General features: G+C 34.2%; 1 protein-coding gene across 15 annotated transcripts in view; it reads right to left on the bottom strand.

The window, feature by feature from the left end:
• Positions 1-20405, bottom strand: part of LOC123530286 (cilia- and flagella-associated protein 54-like) — a 112642-nt gene that overhangs the window by 77851 nt on the left and 14386 nt on the right. For all 15 annotated transcript variants that reach the window (XM_053521975.1, XM_053521977.1, XM_053521976.1 and 12 more), the window contains exons 2-5: positions 4495-4600; positions 2104-2247; positions 1475-1646; positions 407-609 (exon numbers count right to left, since the gene is read on the bottom strand). In XM_053521975.1, the coding sequence (XP_053377950.1) occupies positions 407-609; positions 1475-1646; positions 2104-2247; positions 4495-4600 (625 nt within the window). The remainder of the gene's footprint in view (positions 1-406; positions 610-1474; positions 1647-2103; positions 2248-4494; positions 4601-20405) is intronic.

The raw sequence follows: 20405 nt of genomic DNA, 5'->3' as shown, positions 1-20405 counted from the left end.
AGATAAATACTATAATATCACTCATTACCATTTTTAATGAGCTAGTGTTAATGAAAAGCAAGCAGCTGTTGTCAGTTACATAAAAAAATCCCTTTAAATAACTTTTGAACTTTTAAAGGTACTGAATTAGAATAAATTGATGTTCAGAGTCTGATATGTATTTCAAAAGAAACCAACAAAGCCATGATCAGCTATGCCTAATTATGTAAATAACATGTAGTATACAGTATTTTATGCGTAAGCAGCGATGTATCATTTTGTGGAAAAAGAAAACAATCAACAACTTCTTAAATAACCACAGGAAAACAATAAAACCGTATGCAGATATTAAATAGACTGTACTGTATCTCGAATATTGTTGTTGAAAATTTGGCACCATAAACTAAGAGATTTTGTCACAGCATACCTCAGCATGTTCTGTTGCCTTACAGTCAAAATAGGCCTGGCATACGGCTGTATAGAGTGTAGATCTCCAGGAAAGATATTTGACTGTAAGGAGAGGTACAGATGTCTCCATACACATACAAGCCCATATCAAATACTCTAGAACCTTGGCCGAGTGACCCAGGGACATCAGATATCGCGATATACTGTATATATGGATAGTACCTGCAATAAATAGGAAATAAAAATATCAATTAATAATTGCACAAAATAAACTGTTAATTGTCATTTTTGCTTCAAAGTTTGAAGCTCTTATCTTATTTGTTTGATTGTTTGGTGCAGGTCTGACATGCTTTTTAACAGTATTTTATAGATATGGTGATCCAACCTCCATTTTTCCTGGATTTTATACAAGTACTAAATTGTTCCCTGTAGGTACGTAAGTGGTAGCTATCTAACAAGAATCAGTGATGGAGGACAAACTGTCTTCCTCAAACTCACTTTGCAACTGTATTTCAGTAATGTTACAGCGATCAATTAACCTAACAAGTGTTCCTGGATACTGACTTGATTTCAACAAGTAACTGACAACTTCCACATATCAAGCACAGTGTCTTCTGCCAAACTGTCACAGACAATTAAACTATGACAGAGAACTGTCACAGACAATTAAACTATGACATAGAACTGTCACAGACAATTAAACTATGACAGAGAACTGTCACAGACAATTAAACTATGACATAGAACTGTCACAGACAATTAAACTATGACAGAGAACTGTCACAGACAATTAAACTATGACAGAGAACTGTCACCTTGTTTTTTGGACTGAACTTACCACCATTAGAGTGAAAGTATGCTCTTTCAAAATACTGGAAAACTGTTTAATTTTGTGGGCAAGAAATGAAGTGGTTTAGAGCAAAACGGTTATTTCATGGGGATATAAATTAATGAATTTCAACTTTCGAATATAAAATGAATGGGAATTTTACATGTTTATTGGGATATAATAATGTGGATTTAATTTTTCAAAAAATCCACAAAAAAGTAGTCCCCTACTAACATTTATGATTTTACGGAAGCTTACCATTATAGACTAGCCAACAGAGTTTTTCTATAGGCAGGATGACTTGAGTGACCAGCCTCAGAAAGGTAAGTATCTGTACACAGTTTACAACATTCTGTGCATTCTGTAATTTTGGGTCTGAAGATCGTACAACTTGATACATGCTGATACACTTTCCCATCAGGGCACGAAACTGAAATAAACAACATAGAAAATGAGACTTTTTTGCAATAAAATCTACCAAAGTTTCAACAATTGCACAGAAACACAGGTGTATGTATATAAATCAACAACTGCTACAGTTCTTGAACATTTTAAACAAATACAACCCCACCCTTAATGATTTTCAACTTGTTCTAATTGACATACAAAGAGTACCATATTCAGAAAGTACTAAATTCAGAACTTTCCAGCTTACAGCTCTGTGTGTGGATTTTTTGCACTTTTAACATTTCTCTTACTATCTACACATCCATACAGTCTGATCATGATCTGCACAGTTTGCCATTCTGTCAGTACGTTTTTGGTAAGCACCCATTTTAACAGTTTAAAGTACTGTTCAAATAGAAAGATGGACTGTTCATTATAGAAATTTAGCAGGGTAAGGTTTAAACTAAAATATGTGTATACGAAGAAGACATGTTACTTACAGTAAGTCCAGCACTATCTCCATCAAAACCATTCTTGAAGAAAGTTGATTTGAATGTATCTATATCAGAGATTTCAACAACATTGATGTCACCAAAATGCATCAAATATCTGTCATAGCACTGCCATAGAGCCAGACTGTATTCCTGTCAATTGAAAAATAATTGGTATTTGAGTACTGGAAAAGCAAAATAGATGTCAAGATATTGATTTTTTCAACAATCATTTAAATACTAGAACAGCCAAAAATACCTGCTTAATATGTTAAATTGTAATTTGACTTCTGATAAAAAACAGTTACTGGTTTTCATTTATATATTATAAAATATTCATAAATGCAAGAAAAAATTGTATTGTCATGTTGATTCAAAATTGACCTTTAATGTCAGAAAAAATAGTTTTAACTGTTAAATATTCTCACTGAAATGCAGGTACCCAGTTTTGGAAAATTACTGTATTTTACCTAAGTCTTGGGACACCCTAAATCTTGGGACACCCCTAAAATGTGGAAAAATAATTATTTTTCTTGACCCTAAGTTTTTGGACATGTATTTTCTCAGCGTATTTTTCGTCCCTAAGTGTTGGGACTATGGTTGTGTACTGATTCAAGATGTAACCCAAATACCGTTATTATACATTGTATGGTGCTGTATCGATCAAAATATCAAATAATTATAAGAACCAAAGACTATTTTTTTTAACATTTTCGTGTCGTGTTTTTACTAGTAAAGTGTTTTTTTACCATACCAGTTAAGTGTTGTATTTTTTTTTATTTATTTTTTTTGCTGCAGCCTGGAAGTCCATTTTCCGTTATTTATTTATTTTTATTTACCACTGACTGGAATTTACCCGCAAATCGTACAGATATCAAAATGCCATGCCGGTAATTTTCTAGTCCACGAGCACGTGCGACGTATCATAATGTCTAACTTACAACGCCGTTACTTTTGTTCATCGACACGTATATAAAAAACGCGCGTCACACATTCATTTTTTTTATTTTATCGCTTCAGATTTTCAACACAGATTGAAAAGTAATATAGTTTGAATTCTATAACGATTTTAAAAAGGTATCGACAGAAATGTTGGCAGAATTCTATAAAAACGGTCAAATTTTCATAAAATTACTTGCAACATTTCAAACAGCACGATCCTAAATACTTATTTCTTTCTAAAAGTAAATAAATGATACAAACTATGGGCATAAAATTCAGACTTTTGACCAGAAAGTACAAAAAAACAGAATAGAAAAATCTTAAATAATGAAAAGGCGGCAGCAATTTAAAAATATGAAGTAAAACGATTTTTGGCAAACAGATTTCTGTTACAGGACCTCGTGAACGTAAATAGAAAATGCGGTTAAAAAACAAAAACAATCATGATGTTGTTGCATATCTTTAAGAAGTTTTGAATGAATCTTTGTACATGTACATGTATTTTTTGACACGACACTTTATAATAAGATATTCTTCTCAAACCATTTTGTAATTTCCTTGAGGGCAAATAGGTCACAGAGGTAAGATATCCGCTATTATAGTTTGACACGTTTACCTGTCAGTTTTTACGGGATATTGCACATTCGCTTTAACAAATTAAAAAGAAGCTTTTTTTATTGATTGTTGCAACACTAGATCTACTTCTCAGCACTTAAGAACCGAGACGGTACGATCAAACAGTGATGTGCAACATGGCGCGAAAACATGACGTAATGCCATGAAAATCTCGGGGAAACTATACCGCTTTGATCTCCACTTCTAATGTCATGATACCGACACACTTCTTTTAGCTCTTTGAGGGGGTGTTAATTGATGATGAAAATAAGGCCAATTACTTTGTTTATCAACAGAATAATTACCGATAATCGTTAAGGTTTTTTTCGCTTTCAACACGGGTGGGTTGGGGATGTTACCCGATGACGATTATTGTGTCCATATTTTTGGGACATTTTTCAAAATAATTATTTTTCGGCAAATAAGTCTTGGGACAGTGAAAAAAAAAAATTTTATGCTGTCCCAAGACTTAGGTAAAATACGGTAATTTCAAATGATGCCATATTGTTCATAGTTTTGTGAAAGACATCAGTTCATGCATGCAATCTTGTAGAAAAAGGGCACCCCTTGATATCATTGCATACGAAAATAAACACTTTTTTCTTTGTGTTTATGTAAATATTTACAAGTATAAAACTTTGAAAAAATTTAACATCTACACTACGTATAGGTGGTCATATAAAATTACTGTTTTGTAATATTTCAAAATGAAAAGACTACTTACCGTACTACTTGTGAAAATGACACAGAAATACTATGTAACATTTCCACTTTATTGTAAGAATGAAACAAGATGTACAGTTATTTTAGTGAAAGCTATTTTTGAAAACTGTTATACAGTACCTTTGCAGACATAAGAAAATCTCCCACTTCAAGCAACTTCTCTTGATAGTACGCCTTTGGAAGTCTTGGCTCATACTTGTTCCATATTTCAAATAATGTGTCTGCTCTGGAATCAGAAGTTTAATCAAATAAATAAACAGAACTTATTTCCTGGTAAACGGCTGAAAAAAAATCACACCACAAGAGAGAGGAAACCTGTGCTTGTTATATTCCAATGCTTGGCATAAATCATGCAATTTGGCATTTTCCACAATATTCTAAAATGCTATCTATTATTCTAACAGTAATATCAAGAAATAATCACTTGATTCTTTACTCATTATATAAAGACAACATTTTGTGATATTCCAGTAAGACAGAAAAATAAATTTCTCATAAAACTTTTTATCTGCATTACCAAGAAGTAGCATCCTGCATGCAACAGTGGCATTATGTCTGTGAATTATGACTACACAAGTGATGCAGTGTTTCCCACATGATAAAAACTCTGAACTGACAAATCCTAGAATGATACCGTCACTACACCCCTCTCATTGAATTAAGCATTATAAATTGAATAATTACTGAAAAATCATTAAAATTCGATCAATTTTATGCTAATTTGGTATTTTATGTTGCTAGAGTGCAATAATATACAGTACATGAGTGCTTTCCAGTACTGTGATCCGGTATCAATTAGGTATGACTAATTTACTAATATTTGAAGCTAACTGGAATGTATAATTACTCTAGAATGATACATTATGATATATTTATTAATGTTATATTTTATCAACTGATTTAGAAGGCTAGACTAAGAGAATTAATTAATGTCAATACCGAAGAACAAACTAACTGACTATCTATTTATCTTCCAATTTGTGTCGAACCCCTTGTGAGGACATACATGCATGCAGACACATATGAACATCAGCGGAAAGCATTTCATGAATGTAAAACACGACCGGAAAGCAATATAAAGATTTAGATACTGTATTGATCTGATCATAATTATTTTCAATTGATATATTATTGAATAAAGTATTAACATCTGATAATTTTTAGTCTAATTTGGTCTCATCATTATGATGTGTGCTTTCCGGTCTCATGAAAAAGGTATCAATTATCAAGAATAAACTAGTATTTGCTATAAATTCGAATGTATAATTACTCCAAAGTTATATTTAATGTCACCCAATTTAGCTTATCTGTCTGAGTATTTGATTAAGCGATTATGATTAATGAAGACAGACAAGGACAATGATTGCTGCGTAAATATAAAACATCACCTGAAAGCAATATTAATTTTATTATTTACATACAAAGAAACACAGACTTAACATTTATTACTAAATAAATTATGCATTAAATTTCATCTTTATATGAGGACCGAAAAATAAATTCAGGCTTACCGGAAAGCACTTAGCACATCGTGGATTAATGAGGTGCTAATTCAATCACTGATGCTGTATATTAACGATATTAGGTGTTAATGCAATCACAAGTGATTAATGTCGTCTTTGAATATTCATACATCATTGAAGAGAAATATGTTTTGTTATTATAACCTTTGTTCTTTATTTTCTTCTTCTGTTTAGTTTATTCAATGAACAGAATTATTTCTTAAATATAATGATACATCATACAGTATATAATTACTTATTTATGAATTCTATTTAATACAAGATTCAATTTAACACTGTATTGTATTTTATGAAAACCGGAAAATTGTATGTGTCACAGAAAGTAATAGAAACTAGAAAATGCTTTTGTAAAAAAGCGCATGTCTCCCCCAATGCAAAGTCCTATAGGCAAGAAGTCAATAGGGGTCAGGAGCGAAAGTCAAAGAGACATTGATGGTTGGCTGCAATAGGGATCATCTACTTGGCATGTCCAGTCATCCCGCTAAATTTCAACACTCTGGGCCTAGTGGTTCTCAAGTCACTGTTCAGGCTCCTGTGACCTTGACCTTTGATCAAGTGACCTCAAAATAAATAGGGGTCATCTACTCTGCATGTCCAATCATCCTATTAAGTTTCAACATTGTAGGTCAAGTGGTTCTCAAGTTATTTCCAAAAAATGATTTTACATGAACAGGCCACTGTGACCTTGACCTTTAATAGACTGACCCCAAAATCAATAGGGGTCATCTACTTTGCATGTTCAATCATCCTATGAAGTTTCAACATTCTGGGTCAAGTGGTTCTCAAGTTATTCATCGGAACTGGTTATCAATGTTCAGGCCTCTGTGACCTTGACCTTTAACGGAGTGACCCCAAAAACAATAGGGGTCATTTACTCTGCATGAACAATCATCCTATGAAGTTTCAACATTCTAGGTCGAGAGGTTCTCAAGTTATTGATTAGAAATGGTTTTCCATGTTCAGGCCCGTGGCCTTGACCTTTAACAGAGTGACCCTAAAATCATTAGGGGTCATCTACTCTGCATGTCCAATCATCATATTAAGTTTCAACATTCTGGGTCAAGTGGTTCTCAAGTTACTGACCGGAAATGGTTTTCCATGTTCAGGCCCCTGTGACCTTGACCTTTAATGGAGTGACCCCAAAATCAATAGGGGTCATCTACTCTTCATGACCAATCATCCTATGAAGTTTCAACATTCTGGGTCAAGTGGTTCTCTAGTTATTGATCGGAAATGGTTTTCAATGTTCAGGCCCCTGTGACCTTGACCTTTGACAGAGTAACCCCAAAATCAATAGGGGTCATCTACTCTTCATGACCAATCATCCTATGAAGTTTCAACATTCTGGGTCAAGTGGTTCTCTAGTTATTGATCGGAAATGGTTTTCAATGTTCAGGCCCCTGTGACCTTGACCTTTGACGGAGTGACCCCAAAAACAATAGGGGTCGTCTACTCCAGCAGCCCTACAACCCTATGAAGTTTGAAGGTTCTAGGTCAAATGGTTTTCCAGTTATTGCTCGGAAATGAAGTGTGACGTACGGACGGACGGACGGACGGAAGGACGGACGGACAGACAGGACAAAAACAATATGTCTCCTGGGGGAGACATAATAAACTTAAAAGATTTTTTCTACTGATTAAGTCTAAGTGATTCAGGATCACATGTTGTATGTAACATTTTATAAAGTTGGCAGTTGTAAGAATATATATTCAAGTTGATTTAACAAAGAAACTAAAATTTTCTAAGTACAAAAAGGGACATAAATTTAAAACAAGAGCTGTCCGTAACATAGCGAGCTCCACCATTCGGCAATTTGACAGTAAAATGAATTTAATTTGTAATAGTTATAGTATGTGTGAGAGTGTGTTGCCAGGATATATCAGAGCTAGGGGTACATCAAGGGTATTTTTCTCTGCATATATCGTCGAGGCCGGTAGGCCGAGACAGATATGTGCAGAGAAAAATACCGAGATACAGAATTCATGAATCTTATATATAAAATATCAAAAAAGTAAAAATATTCACATCTTTAGGTCCACGAGATAACCTACATATCTGGATTTATTAGGGCAATAGATTTATATAAAAAAGAGAGGCCTTTCAATGGACCATTTTTTTATGTTACATAACAGTATATGAAATAATCATGTTTTCAAATCAAATGACTCATCCAAAAACCCATAAAATAAAAGAAACATATATTTACACGCATTCAATAGATATCTAAGAATTCTAATAGGTTTTCCAGTGCTTCTCTAATACATTTGTTTGACAAATTTATATTTGCATGAATGTGTTATTGCACTGGCATTTGATTGGTTCTATGAAGTGTACATAGTAATGAAAGTCAAGTGGCATTACTGGTCAAGCAATGCAAGGGTCACAATTAAGGTATACAGAAACTAGATAGAAAACTGGCGCGGAAAAACAAATCATGGTAGTCGCAAAATGGCGCATTCAAAAAGTCCTCCTACATTGCTCTGTAGAGCTTTTTTCCTTCCTTTTTACATTTTTTTGCTGAAATCACATAATAGATCTATCCTTGACATATAGGAAGCATTTTCGCAATAATATGATAGCATGACAGATTTATTATGGAAATGTAGGTCATACAATTTTGAGTATCATTTTTAGATGATATTGTAGTTGGTTTGTTTGACTGAAGTACATGAGCCCCAATTTTCTTTTGATGTTTTTTTCAGCACTGACAATATCCTTTAAGAAAATGTGAAAATGTAAGCTACATACATTTAAAACGGGTCCTGCTCTGTGCTGTAGCCTTTTAAAATGTGTCAATTTTATCTAGAAAAAAGAAGGCCCAAGCTATTTAGTATTTTTCATCCCTTTAAAATGTCTCCCCCAAAAACATGGCTCCATATATAAATATTAGAAATGTGAAAATGAGGTTCGGTTTAATTTAGATTTTTTCATCCCGGCCCTTTTTTCCTTTTGGAACTAGAATGGTTTTGGGGCACCATTTACTGATTAAACGGGTTTGATCCCTTTTGTTTAAAAACATGACCAGGGTTTTTGGTTCCCAAAGGGGTTTTGAAGTCAAAAACAAATAGTGGACTAACGGTATGCTTGCGACAAGGACACATTTTTTTCCCGAATGCTTAAAAAAAAAAACCAGGGGGGGGAATAATCTTACCAAAAACCAACACTGATACACAATGGTATTTTATAGTAAAACAGTTTGCTATTTGAAAGCTGTAGTTTATTTGGCTTTCCAAACGGGGTTCTAGTACATGCGGAAAAATTCCCTAGCAAAGCCGTTTTTTGGGGAAAAACAAGGGGAACCAAGAGGGTCCTAAAATCGCTAACCTATCCCCCCCAAGCCCCGTGTAAACCTGAGTATGACTTTCGTTTTTTTTTTTTTTTGACATAGGGGGACCATTTTTTGAGCACATTTGACCAGATACCAAAAGATAAAAAATTTGCCCAAATTTTCATAAAGATCCTTTTAAAAAAATTGGCCCTAGAGAGGTCAAAAGGGCTTTTTTTTTAAACCTAAGGGACCTATTTTTTAAAAGGCCGTGACCCATTTTTAAACTTGAACGATATCATCAAGGTGAACATTCCCCCAAATTTTTTCAAAAGACTCATAAAAAATTGGCCCAGAGAGGTCAAAAGGTTTTTTTCTTTTTTTCAAACCTACTGACCTAGTTTTTGACCGCACAACCCTTTTAAAAACCGGCCCTAATATAAATCAAGTGAATTTTCTCCCCATTTTTCAGGGAAAACCTTGAGAAATAGGGCCCTCTAAGAGGTAAAAATTTTTTTCCCCCAAATTTTTAAAGGACCACTGACCTAGTTTTGACCCCACAAGGCCCCAAAGTTTCAAAACCGGACCTAGAAAACATCAAGGTGAACATTCTGACCAATTTTAAAGAAGACCTCATAAAAAAATAGGGCCTCTAAAAAAAAAAGAGGTCACAAAGTTTTTCTTTTTTTAGTTTACGACCTATTTTTTCCCCCCCAAGTAACCCAGTTTCGAATTGATCTAGATATCATCAAGGTAAACATTTTGCCCAAATTTTTCCTGAAGATCCATTGAAAAATAGGGCCTCTAAGGGGTTCAAAAGGTTTTTTCTTTTTTTACCCCCCCCTTACGCCCTGGGTTTTTGACCGCATGGACCCATTTTTCGAAATTGACCTAGATATCATCAAGTGAAAAATTTGCCCAATTTTTCATGAAGATCCTTTGAGAAATATGGCCTCTAGAAAAGGTCAAAAGGGTTTTTTTCCTATTTTTAGCCCAAAAGGCCTATTTTTTGATCAAATAAACCCAGTTTTTGAACTTGACCTAAAAAATATTAAGGTGAACATTCTGCCCAAAAATTTCATGAAGATCTCATGAAAAATATGGCCTCTAGGGGGGGGTCAAAAGGTTTTTTTTTTTAGATCTACTGACCATTTTAAAAACCCCCACGGCCCCGGGTTTTTCAAAAATTGACCTAGATATAATCAAGGTGAACTTTCTGCCCAAATTTTTTTAAGATCCATTGAGAAAGGGGGCCTCTAAAGGTCCAAAAGGGGTTTTTTCTATTTTAGCCTAATGCCCATTTTTTTAAACCCCACCTGCCCCAATTTTTAAAATTTGGGCCCTAGATATCATAAAGGTAAAACCATTCTAAAAAATATTCATGAAGATCCCCTAAAAAAATATGGCCTCTAAGAGGTCACAAGTTTTTTTTTTTTAGCCCCTACTGACCTAGTTTTGACCCCACGGACCCATTTTTTCGAACTTGCCTGGATTTTTCATAAAGGTGAACATTTAAACCAATTTTCATGAAGATTTTGGGAAAAATATATGGCCTCTAGAGAGGTCAAAGGTTTTTCATTTTTAGACCTACTGGACCTATTTTTTTGATGGAAACGGGACCCATTTTTAAAAAATTGCCCTAGTTCATAAAGGGGTGAACATTCTTGACCAACTTTCATAAAGACCCCAAAAAAAATGTGCCCTCTAGAGTGGTCAAAGAAAAAATTTTACGGACGCAGGGACCACGCAAGGAGGGGAGGGACGACGGCCGCCGGGGCGATAAACAAAAGCCCCCTTTCACTTTGTGACGGGGGTGGGGTAAAAACAAGGACAAAAATCCGGGCGGGGAAAAGACACATTCCAAGAACGAAAGATTTAAAGTAACTTTCTTTTTTAATGCATTATTTGTGATACGTCTCAATAGTTTGCAAGGGCATAGGAATCTTTACATGGTTATGCCTTTTTTTTAAAAGAATTCCCAAGAAGCGCAAGGGCCTTTTGGGGGAAGGGATAGGTTTTTTTAAAATCATGCAAAAGGAAAAACCCAAAATTTAAGGGCCAGAGAACATATTTTCTTAAGCAATTAGACGTAATGAAAAAAACCCCGGAGAGATTTCACGTATGTAGAAAATTTAACATTTACAAGAAAGGTTGTAGACGGGCATTTATAGCAGAATTGACATGCTAATCCTGTCAACGGGAAAATGGTCAAGAGAATGGTACTTAGTTTTAATTATGCAAAATGTTTAATAATTAGCGGCTGTAAGGGGGAGGAAAACTCATCATTTAAAAATAAAAAGAATACAAAAAAAAGGGGCAGAAAAAAAGCACAACCCAAAATCCTGTGTCCCTTAAAGGGACATTTTGAAGAATGTGTACTAGAGAGTGAAATACGGGGCAAATTAACATTTTTTAGCTAAATATTGAAAGGGTTGTTACACATAAAATCAAAAGTTGTTTTTTAGGGGACCTGATCGTAACTTTTTTTTAAACTTTTTTAAGTTTATCAGAACAGATATTATTATTTGGGCCGATTTGGAACTTAAAAAAAAATACACTATTTCGTTTTTTTAAAAAAAAGGGCTTAAATATATGAAAAATAACTGTAGCCAGTATATTTTAAGGAGACTTTTTTTAAAAAAAACCCATCGATTAATTTTTTACCTTAAAAAATTTACTTTAAAATCTATTGGTATAATTTTTTTTTTTATTTCCCAAAATTTTCATTTTAAAAATTTTTTTATATGTAACTTTTTGCGTTTTTTGGGGGTGTTGGTCGCAGGAAATAAATCCCTTTGGATTTGGTTTCAGTGAGAGAAAAACCGTCTAAAGGAAAAAGGTTTTTGCCCAGATCAAAAAGGAAGGTTGTTGGTTAAAACCCGACAAATTTAAATCTATCTTTCAATACCATGCTTTTTTTGGGGAAAGGGGAAATTTAGACTGATTCAAAATTTAAAAATCTTAATTAAATTAAATAAATTAAAATCATTGAATATAGAAAATTAAATTAGCAATTTTCCCCAATAAAATACATTTAGCTCACTTTCCCATTTTTTTTTTGTTGTAAAGAAACCCTTAGGATGATCGTATCCCATAGTTTTGAAGTCAAATTTGTCTTAAAAAAACCCATAAAAATTTAATGTTTTGTCGTTGATTGTTTTTGCGAAAGTTTTCCCTGGGTTTGTTGTAAGCTTTTTTCCTCTCCCCCCCACTCCCCCCTTTGCCCCCCTCCTTTTTTTTGGCTTTTACACATTTTTGGGCATCCCCCCCCCTTTTCTTTTAGAAAGTTTTCGGGGCCCTCCTCTTTTTTTTGGCGGGCCGAATCCCAAGACGGTATTTGATTGGTTTTTTTCCTATTTGTGGGGGTGCTTTGAAAGTTTTGGGGACTAAAACGGTCCCCAAACGTTTTTTTATGTGTTTTTTTTCGTTTTTTTTATTTTTTTAAGTTGATCGTCGTTGGGGGTTTTGTTTTTGGGTAATGCGTGCCCTGCTCTTTTTAATTTGTGGTTTACTTGTAGGGGCGATTTTTTTTTTAAAGAACTTTGGCTTTCCCCGGGAAAAATTTGTCCTTTTAAACTTTCCCCTTTCCAGATTTTTTCCCCCCACCCCCGCCCCCTTTTTTCCCGAAATTTACCATTTCCTTCCCCCTTTATCAATTTTTTAGTTATTTTAAAAGTAAATTTTTGGGCTTTTTTATGTGAAATTGGGGCTTTAAAAAATATAAAGGTCAAAAGAGGTTTTTTAAAATTTAGGGGCAAGGACCAATTAAAATCCAACCCCCATCTTTTTACCAGTTTAAAATAATTTCTTCCAATTTTTACAAGGACTCCCCCCAACCCCCGTTAGAGAAATGAATTCTAGGGGAGTTACCGAAAAAAAACCCGAAGTCGACCCCCGGGGGTTTCCGTGAGTAAACGTAAAGCGTCATCACGTGGGCCAAAATTTAATTACAGAATCAAATCCGAAAAGGCCGATGAACCAGAGGTGAAGGGCCCAAAAACAAAAATTTTACGGGGGAAAGAAAAAAAGGGAAATCAAAAAACAAATTGAAAAAGGAAAAAAGGGAAAGGCACACAGGAAGTAACTTTTCATCGTTCAAGGGGGTATTTTGGGTTTAAAACATCTTCGAGGGAAAACGTTAAAACGGAACACGATTTGAAAACCGATAGCGAAGTGGGGGGACTTTTTTGATTGACTAGTAAGTTAAATTTGTTTACAGATCTGTTATCATTATATCCAAAAAGGTTTTGGTTTGCGAAATCCAAAAAAGATATTTGACAACGATAAATCAAAATTTTAAAAGGGTGCGATCAGAAATTAAAAATATTTCAAACCCACTCACAGTTTCCCCAGCTAGTTCTTTAAAATTTTTTACAGATAAGTTACATTTTCCCAAATATGCCATTTGAACCTTAAAATTATTTCAAGATTAGAAATTTTTTTAAAGTCCCGGGTTTTTTCGGGTCATGTAGCCCTATCTGGAAGGGGGGACACGCAGTGACTAGCCCCTCAATTTTTCTATGCAAGGAAACAAAATAAATTACATGACTGACATTCACCGAATTATGGCATATAAAAATCGGTTGAAACATTTTCAAGTTGGGGTTAAAAATAAAAACTGGGGGAAAAAGTCTACGCGATTTAAAAAGGGACGTTTTATTGTTTTAAAATGAATCAAAATGATCAAGCCAGGGGGGTTTAAAAAAAGACTGTTGAAAAAAACACCAGTTTTAATTATCTGAGGTAGACATTAAACATTTGTAAGGGGGGAAAGAAACTTTCACACATTGGGTTTAAAGTTTTTTGTCTTTGTAAAAAAACGAGGTTTCAGTAACTAAAATAAATTTTGAAAATTTTTAAAACCCTTTTTAAAAGTTTTCCAGTCTTTGGGTTTTATCTGTGGTTTAAATATGAAATAAGAATTCTGAATTTTTTTTGCAAAAATCAATAAAAAAAATGGGTTCATTACTTTAAAAAAACCTATGGGTATAGTCGGGCCTTGTCTCTTTTTTATGGTCCGATTTGGGCCCATATTAATATGTTTGAATTATAAAAATTTTTTTCCCCACCCCTTGTCACATAAAAAATGACTTGTATTTTCAGTTAAAAGAAAAACCAAGGAAAAATTGTTCCTCCCCCCGGGAAACCGGTATCTTTTTACAAAAGCACAAAGAAACCGGTATGTTTTGTTAGATTTTCAGCGAAGCAAACTCCACCCATAGGGGGTCTGAGCAAGAGTCAGAAAGGTAAGAAATTAAAAAATGGAAGTTGTATAAAAAATTTAAATTTTAAAAAATCATAGTTTTTTATAAAAAAAAAATAATATTTATAATGAATCGGGTTGTTTTTATAATTAAATCCCCAAAAAATTTAAAAAAGGTTTTTTACTTGAATGAAAATTCCACAATAATCGGGTTAAAAATTTTTATTTTATGATTTTAAACAAGAAAATGCTTTGTGTTGATTAAAAAATAAAATTTTAGTAGGGTTTTTTTCAGAAAAAAAAAATTGGTTACCCCAGTGCCATGATATTAAGCACATAATAAACCCTTGCAATAGTAAAAATATCTCAAAATCAATTTCAGAAAAAAAAAAATTTGCCCAACAGACTAAACCCATGAAACATTTTTTAACTTAGATGTTTTTTAAGTGTTTTTTTTTATCCCCTTTCCCAAAAGAGAAAACAACAGCTGCGGGTTTTTGAAGAAAGGGGAAATTTCTGAAGATAGAAAGGGGACATATTTTTTTTCGGGGGTTGGAAAAGTACTGATTTCGGGGCGTATTTTTTAATTTATCTTGGCATTTAAATATATATATATGGGGCCCCCGTAAGGGATGATTCCAATAAATCTGGCGGTAAAAATTGGTTTTTTTCATTTCAGAAATTAAACTCTTTTTTGAAAAAATTTTAAAAAATTTTAAATTCCTAAACTTCTGCAAATGGGCTGGAGGGGTTTTATTACCTGTGAAACTAAGTTGGGGTTTTTTTAAAAAAACTTTATTGAATTTAGAAACCCTTATGTCTTAGTAAAATTTTTGGTTTTGGGCAAATAGTCAAAAGAAAATTTGTTCTTGTAAAAATTTGGATTTAATTTTTTGAGGGGCCGGGAAAGCAAATTTTCTGAAATAAAAAAATTTTCCCCATTTTTTTGGAAAAGATTTTTCCCTATTGGTTTATGGTCGTTATGACTTAAGGATTATTTTCATTTTTAAATAAAAAGGAAGAAAATTTTAACCCCGAAATTTCTGGCCCAAAATAAAATTGGCCTTCCTTTAGAAAAGATGGGGGTTTCAGTGACAGTCCCAAAATTTGTGAGTTTTCAAGATTTTGAATTTTTTTTCCAAAAAAAATTATTTTTTAATTTTTTTAGTAAGACCCCTTTAAAAAAAGAAATTTTAAACGGACCAAAGGAAAAGGGGAAAATTTTTTAAATTAAAAGAAATTTAAGAAAAAGGGTTTTAAAGGGTTTTTTTTTGAAACATTAGACCCCCTTTTTGCCGGGGTTTTTTTAAAATAAAAAGTTTTTTAAGTATTTAAAAAAGAAAAAGTTTTTTGGTTTTTTAACAAAAAAAAATATTAATTGTTTTTAACAATTGTATTTTTATTTTTTTGGTTCAGATCACGTGATAAAAAAGAAAAAAAACCTTTAAAAAGCCCAGGCAGGGCCCCCCAAAATCGGAAAGGGGGAAGAAGTTTTTCAAAAAATTAATTTTATTTCCAAAAATTTTAAAAATTTTTTAAGTAAAAGGGAAAATGACATCCAATTTTTCCCTTTAACCCAAATTTGTTTTTAAAATTTTTAAAAATGGGGTTTTTTTTTTTTTTTAAAAAAACCGTAAGTTTTTTAAAACCAAGTATTATGAAAAAACAGTCCCAGGGGTTTTTGGTTCGGGTATTTTTTTTAAAATTTTTAAAAGTTTTTTGGGTTTTTTTCCAAAAAAAAACTCAAATTTGTTTTGGGAAAGGGGAAAACCCTTTTGACAGTTTTTCCCGGGGGTTAGTTTTTTACAAATTTTCAAAAGAATTTTTCCAACGGGTTTGTTTTGGGGCGTTTAATTTGTTTTTCTTCCAAATTTTTTTTTGTAAGTTTTTAAAAAAACAAAAATTTTTGGAAAAAAGTGAAAAAAAAAAAAAAAAGTTTTTTAGGGAACCTCATGTTTGCTTGAAAATTAAATTTTTCCCTTTTTTTTAAAAAATTTGGCCCCGGACTGTTTTTAAAAGCCCCCCGGGTAGAAATGGGGGCGGGAAAAGGGGTTTTTGGGATGGGGAGCCCCGGTAGTGGGGGAACCAAAGGGGGAAGGGAAAAGGGGTTTTTTAATTTAAAAAAAAAAGTTTAAGACAGGAGTTGAAGGAAAAGAATAGAAATGTTTTAAATTGTTAGGTCCCCCAAAATTTCCCTTTTAGGGGAACATTCCAATTAATTTGGAATTTCCAAAGGGGTTTGGAAAAAGTTTTTGGGTAGCAAAAATTAAAGGGAATTTTTTTGCAAAAAAAAAATTTTGGAAAGGTGTTAAAAAGGGAAAAAACTTATAATTTTAAGGAACAAAATTTTTTTTTCGGGTTTAAACCAAGATTTTTAAAATTTCCAGGGGGAAGGAGAAAAAGTAAAAAGGAGGGGTGAATTATTAATTTTTTTACCCCCCCAACGGGGGGGGGGTTTTTCCCTTTTTCTTTGTGATAAACCCGGTGTTCCCCCCAAGGGCCTCCCCCCCGTTTTTACCCCCCCCCGGGTTTTTTGTTTTTTTCCCCCAAAAAATTTTTAATTTTGGGGAAAAGGGGGAGGGGTGGAAACCCCGTTTTGGGGGTATTTGTTACGAGTTGTTTAATTTTTTTAAAGAAATTTTTCCCCCTTTTAAACCCGGGTTGTTTTTGGATTTGTTTTATATTTTTTTTAATTTTTGGTTTATAAAAAAACCCCCCTTTTTATTTGGGTGGGTGATTTGGGGAAAGGGAAAAACCCGGAAAATTTTGGAAAAAGAGTGCAAGGAAACCCCCTTTTTTAAAAAAAAAAACAAGTGATATTTTAAAAAAACCGGGAAACAATAAGCGTCGCCCCCCCCAAGGAAAATTTGTGGGAAGAAATGTTTGTGTCCCCCCCCCCCCCCCTGAAATTTCCCCCAAATTTGGAAAAAAAACCCAAAAGGGACCCCCCCCCTAGTTACCGGCCCCCCCCCCTTTAAAATGATCCCCCAATTTACCCCCCCAAGAAAAAAAAAGGCAAAAGGGAAACCTTTGAAAAGCCCAAAGGTTTGGAAAATTGGAAAAACCCCCCCCCAAAAAACTTAAGGGGAAAAAATGGGGGAAGAGGAAAAAATTAAGGGGGCCCCAATAACGTTAAAAAAAAAGAAAGAAAATGTAAAGTTTGAAAAAAAAATCCGTCCCCCCCCAAATTCTAAAAAAAAATTAGTTTTCCCAATTTTAAATTAAAAAAACCCCCCCCGGGAAAAAATTCCCCCCAAAAGGTTAAAAATTTCCCCCCGGTGGTTGGGGGGGGGGGGGCCCAAAAAAATTTTTCCCCCCCCCCCCTGAAATTTTATTTTTAAATTTTTCTTTCCCCCCCCCCTTTTTAAAGGGGTTAAAAAAATAAATAAACCCCCCCCCGGGCCCCCCCCCCTTTAAAAAACCCCCAGGGAAATTTCCCCCAAGGCAGGGCCCCCCCAAAAAAATTTGGTCCCCCCCCCCCCCCCAAAACCTTTACATTTAATTAATAAACTCGGGGGGTATATTTAAAAAATTCCCCCCAAAAAAACCCCCCCGTTACCCGACCCTGAAGTGAAAAACGCCAAACAAAATTTGCTTTGCTCCCAAAAAAATGGAAACAGAGCAAAGACAGAAATGTACGGTTTTCACAGTTTAAAATTGCTATTGCTTTTTTGACAAAACCCTTTCACAGGAATGATGAACTAAGGCGGGTATTTCCCCTTAAATGCCCCAAAAGGGGGCCCCAAAGGCCAAAATGTATACAAAAAGGGGTATGGGGGGGATTTTGAAATTTTTTTGCAAAAAATGCCCCTAAAAATGAGAAATTTTCATTTTGCAAGCCCCAAAACCCCCAGCTCCAAGGTAAAGGGGTCCCATTTGAAGCCCAAAGGGGTTTCTTGTCTGGCCCCGTAACTCCCAAATTATAAAAGGGATTTGAAAAAATTTTGACACAAATGTTAACCATTTTGAAAAGATGTGTCACACTTATGCCCAAGGGCCCCTTTTAGGTCAAAAAAAGGTTGGTTTTTTTGCGAATAAACTGTGTCTTTCTTGGGCCATTTTGGGGGGAAATTGCCCCAAATTATTGCCCAGCCTTTGTTGTTAAAAAAATTTTGTTTTTAAAATTTTTTTTAACTTTTTAAAATTGGCATTAAAAACATTTACTAGCGGGTTGAAAAAGGAGGGGTTGTACAATAAATTTTGAGGATTGCTTAATTTGTTATTGCCAGATTTTTTTGGAAAATAGGGGAAAAAGGGAAAAAAAGCCCATTATTTTTAATACCCCAGTTTTAAACCCTGTTCCCCCCAAAAATTTAACGGGCCACCTTCAAAGTCTGTTTGGGGAAAAATAAGTTTATAACACAATTTTCAGAGTTATTGTAAAAGGGAACCAACGCGGGAAAACCCCGTTTAACAATGAAATTGGGTGTTTAAACTTAAAAGAAAAAAACCCCAGGGGAATGTTCATGTAAAATTTTGTTTTAAGGAATTAACCAGACCCCTGAAATGATGATTTGCAGGTGGAAGAGGGAAACATTTTCCCAGTTTTGGGGGTTTCCCAACCATTTTTTTAAAACAAGCCCTTTCCCTGAAGTGGTGACTTTTTTAAATCTGTGCCACAATCCCCCACATCGGGAAAATAATTTTGGGAAGGGCCCGTGGGCAGAAATGCGAAATTGAGTTTTCCCCTTCGGGGCCTGCCCCAGCCCAAAAAATTCAGACCACAATCTTGTCCCTACATTGATAGAAAACGGGGAAAGTCCCAGAGAGAATGATCAGAAATTCCAAAAACCCTTTTTAAAATAGTTCTTGGTAATTTTTTTACTTTTATATTTACAGAGGGTTTTGGTAAACAGCATCAGTAAAGAAATAACCTTTAAAAATTTGCCCAAACCTTTCACTTTTCTGGGGTTTTAAAAATTTGCTGAAAACCCGCAATACACTTCTATAAAATTTATAGCAGTTTTGAGCCGGGTTTTTTTAAAAAAAATACCCCCTGGAAAGTTCCACAGGAAAAAAAAAGTACTAAAAATTTGCTCCCAAAAATTTTAAATTTTTTTTTTTTCTTTAATTTTTAATATTTTAAAAAATTTTATAAATTTAAAAAGTAACAAAATAGATTGGTAGGCCCCTTGGTAGTATTTTTCTTTAGTTCATAAGGATTAAACCCTATGTTAAGTCTGATTTTTTTTTCAAAACCCTTGGGTACTTTTCTTTTTTAGGTAAAGGGGCGCAAGGGATACCCCCGGGGGTTTTGTGCCCAGTACTGCAGCTACCCTCTGATGGAAAAAAAAAACAAAAAAGATCTTGACACTAAAAAACCGTGGACAAGGGGAAACCGAGAAAAAGTCAACAAATAAGGAATTTTGGGGAATTTAAAGGGAGCTAGGGCGAATTTGGAAGAAAAAAGGTTTGGTTTTTTGGTTGGGGTTTCAACGGGCGCCATCTGGTTGGGCCCCTAATAAGTGAGAAAGGTTTTTCTTTGGAATCTTCAAAAAAGAAATGAAATGTGGGGTTACTCGTAGAAAGGGGTTAAAAAAATTACCGGGCTTTCAGTCTTCCCCCCGGCTGGGTTTGCTGTAAAAGTTTAAGAAAAGACTGATGAGTACGGCCCTACTATTAATTTTCCCGTTTAAAATAATAAAGGAAACTGTTGTGATTAGGTGAAGGGCCTGTCAAAAAAGAGGAGGGTCTTTACAGACGGGTGGACTTTTCTTTTTAGTAAAGCTCCCCAAAGTGGACATTTTTAATCTGATTCACCATATTGGATAAACAAGTTTTGGGCCCATATTTTTGGGCCAAATTTTTCGATAACCAGCCAATCGCTAAGGCACTGTGGTTAGGGGCCCTTGAATTTAAAAAAACGTAAATTTACCTTGTTCACTCCAAAATTTGCGGGATAATTTTTAGGCAAAAATTTTTCTCTAGTTCGATAAAAATGCACCTTGGATTATGGACCTTGAATTAGTGAAAAGGTGAAGAAAAAAGTGTGAAACAAAATTATTTTGTGTTTATTTCGGGCCACTTTTGTTGAAAATT

The sequence above is a fragment of the Mercenaria mercenaria genome, chromosome 13 (assembly GCF_021730395.1).
Source record: "Mercenaria mercenaria strain notata chromosome 13, MADL_Memer_1, whole genome shotgun sequence".
Lineage (NCBI taxonomy): Eukaryota > Metazoa > Mollusca > Bivalvia > Venerida > Veneridae > Mercenaria > Mercenaria mercenaria.
Note: the sequence above shows the minus strand (reverse complement) of the source record. Positions and strands in the feature narration are given on the sequence as shown.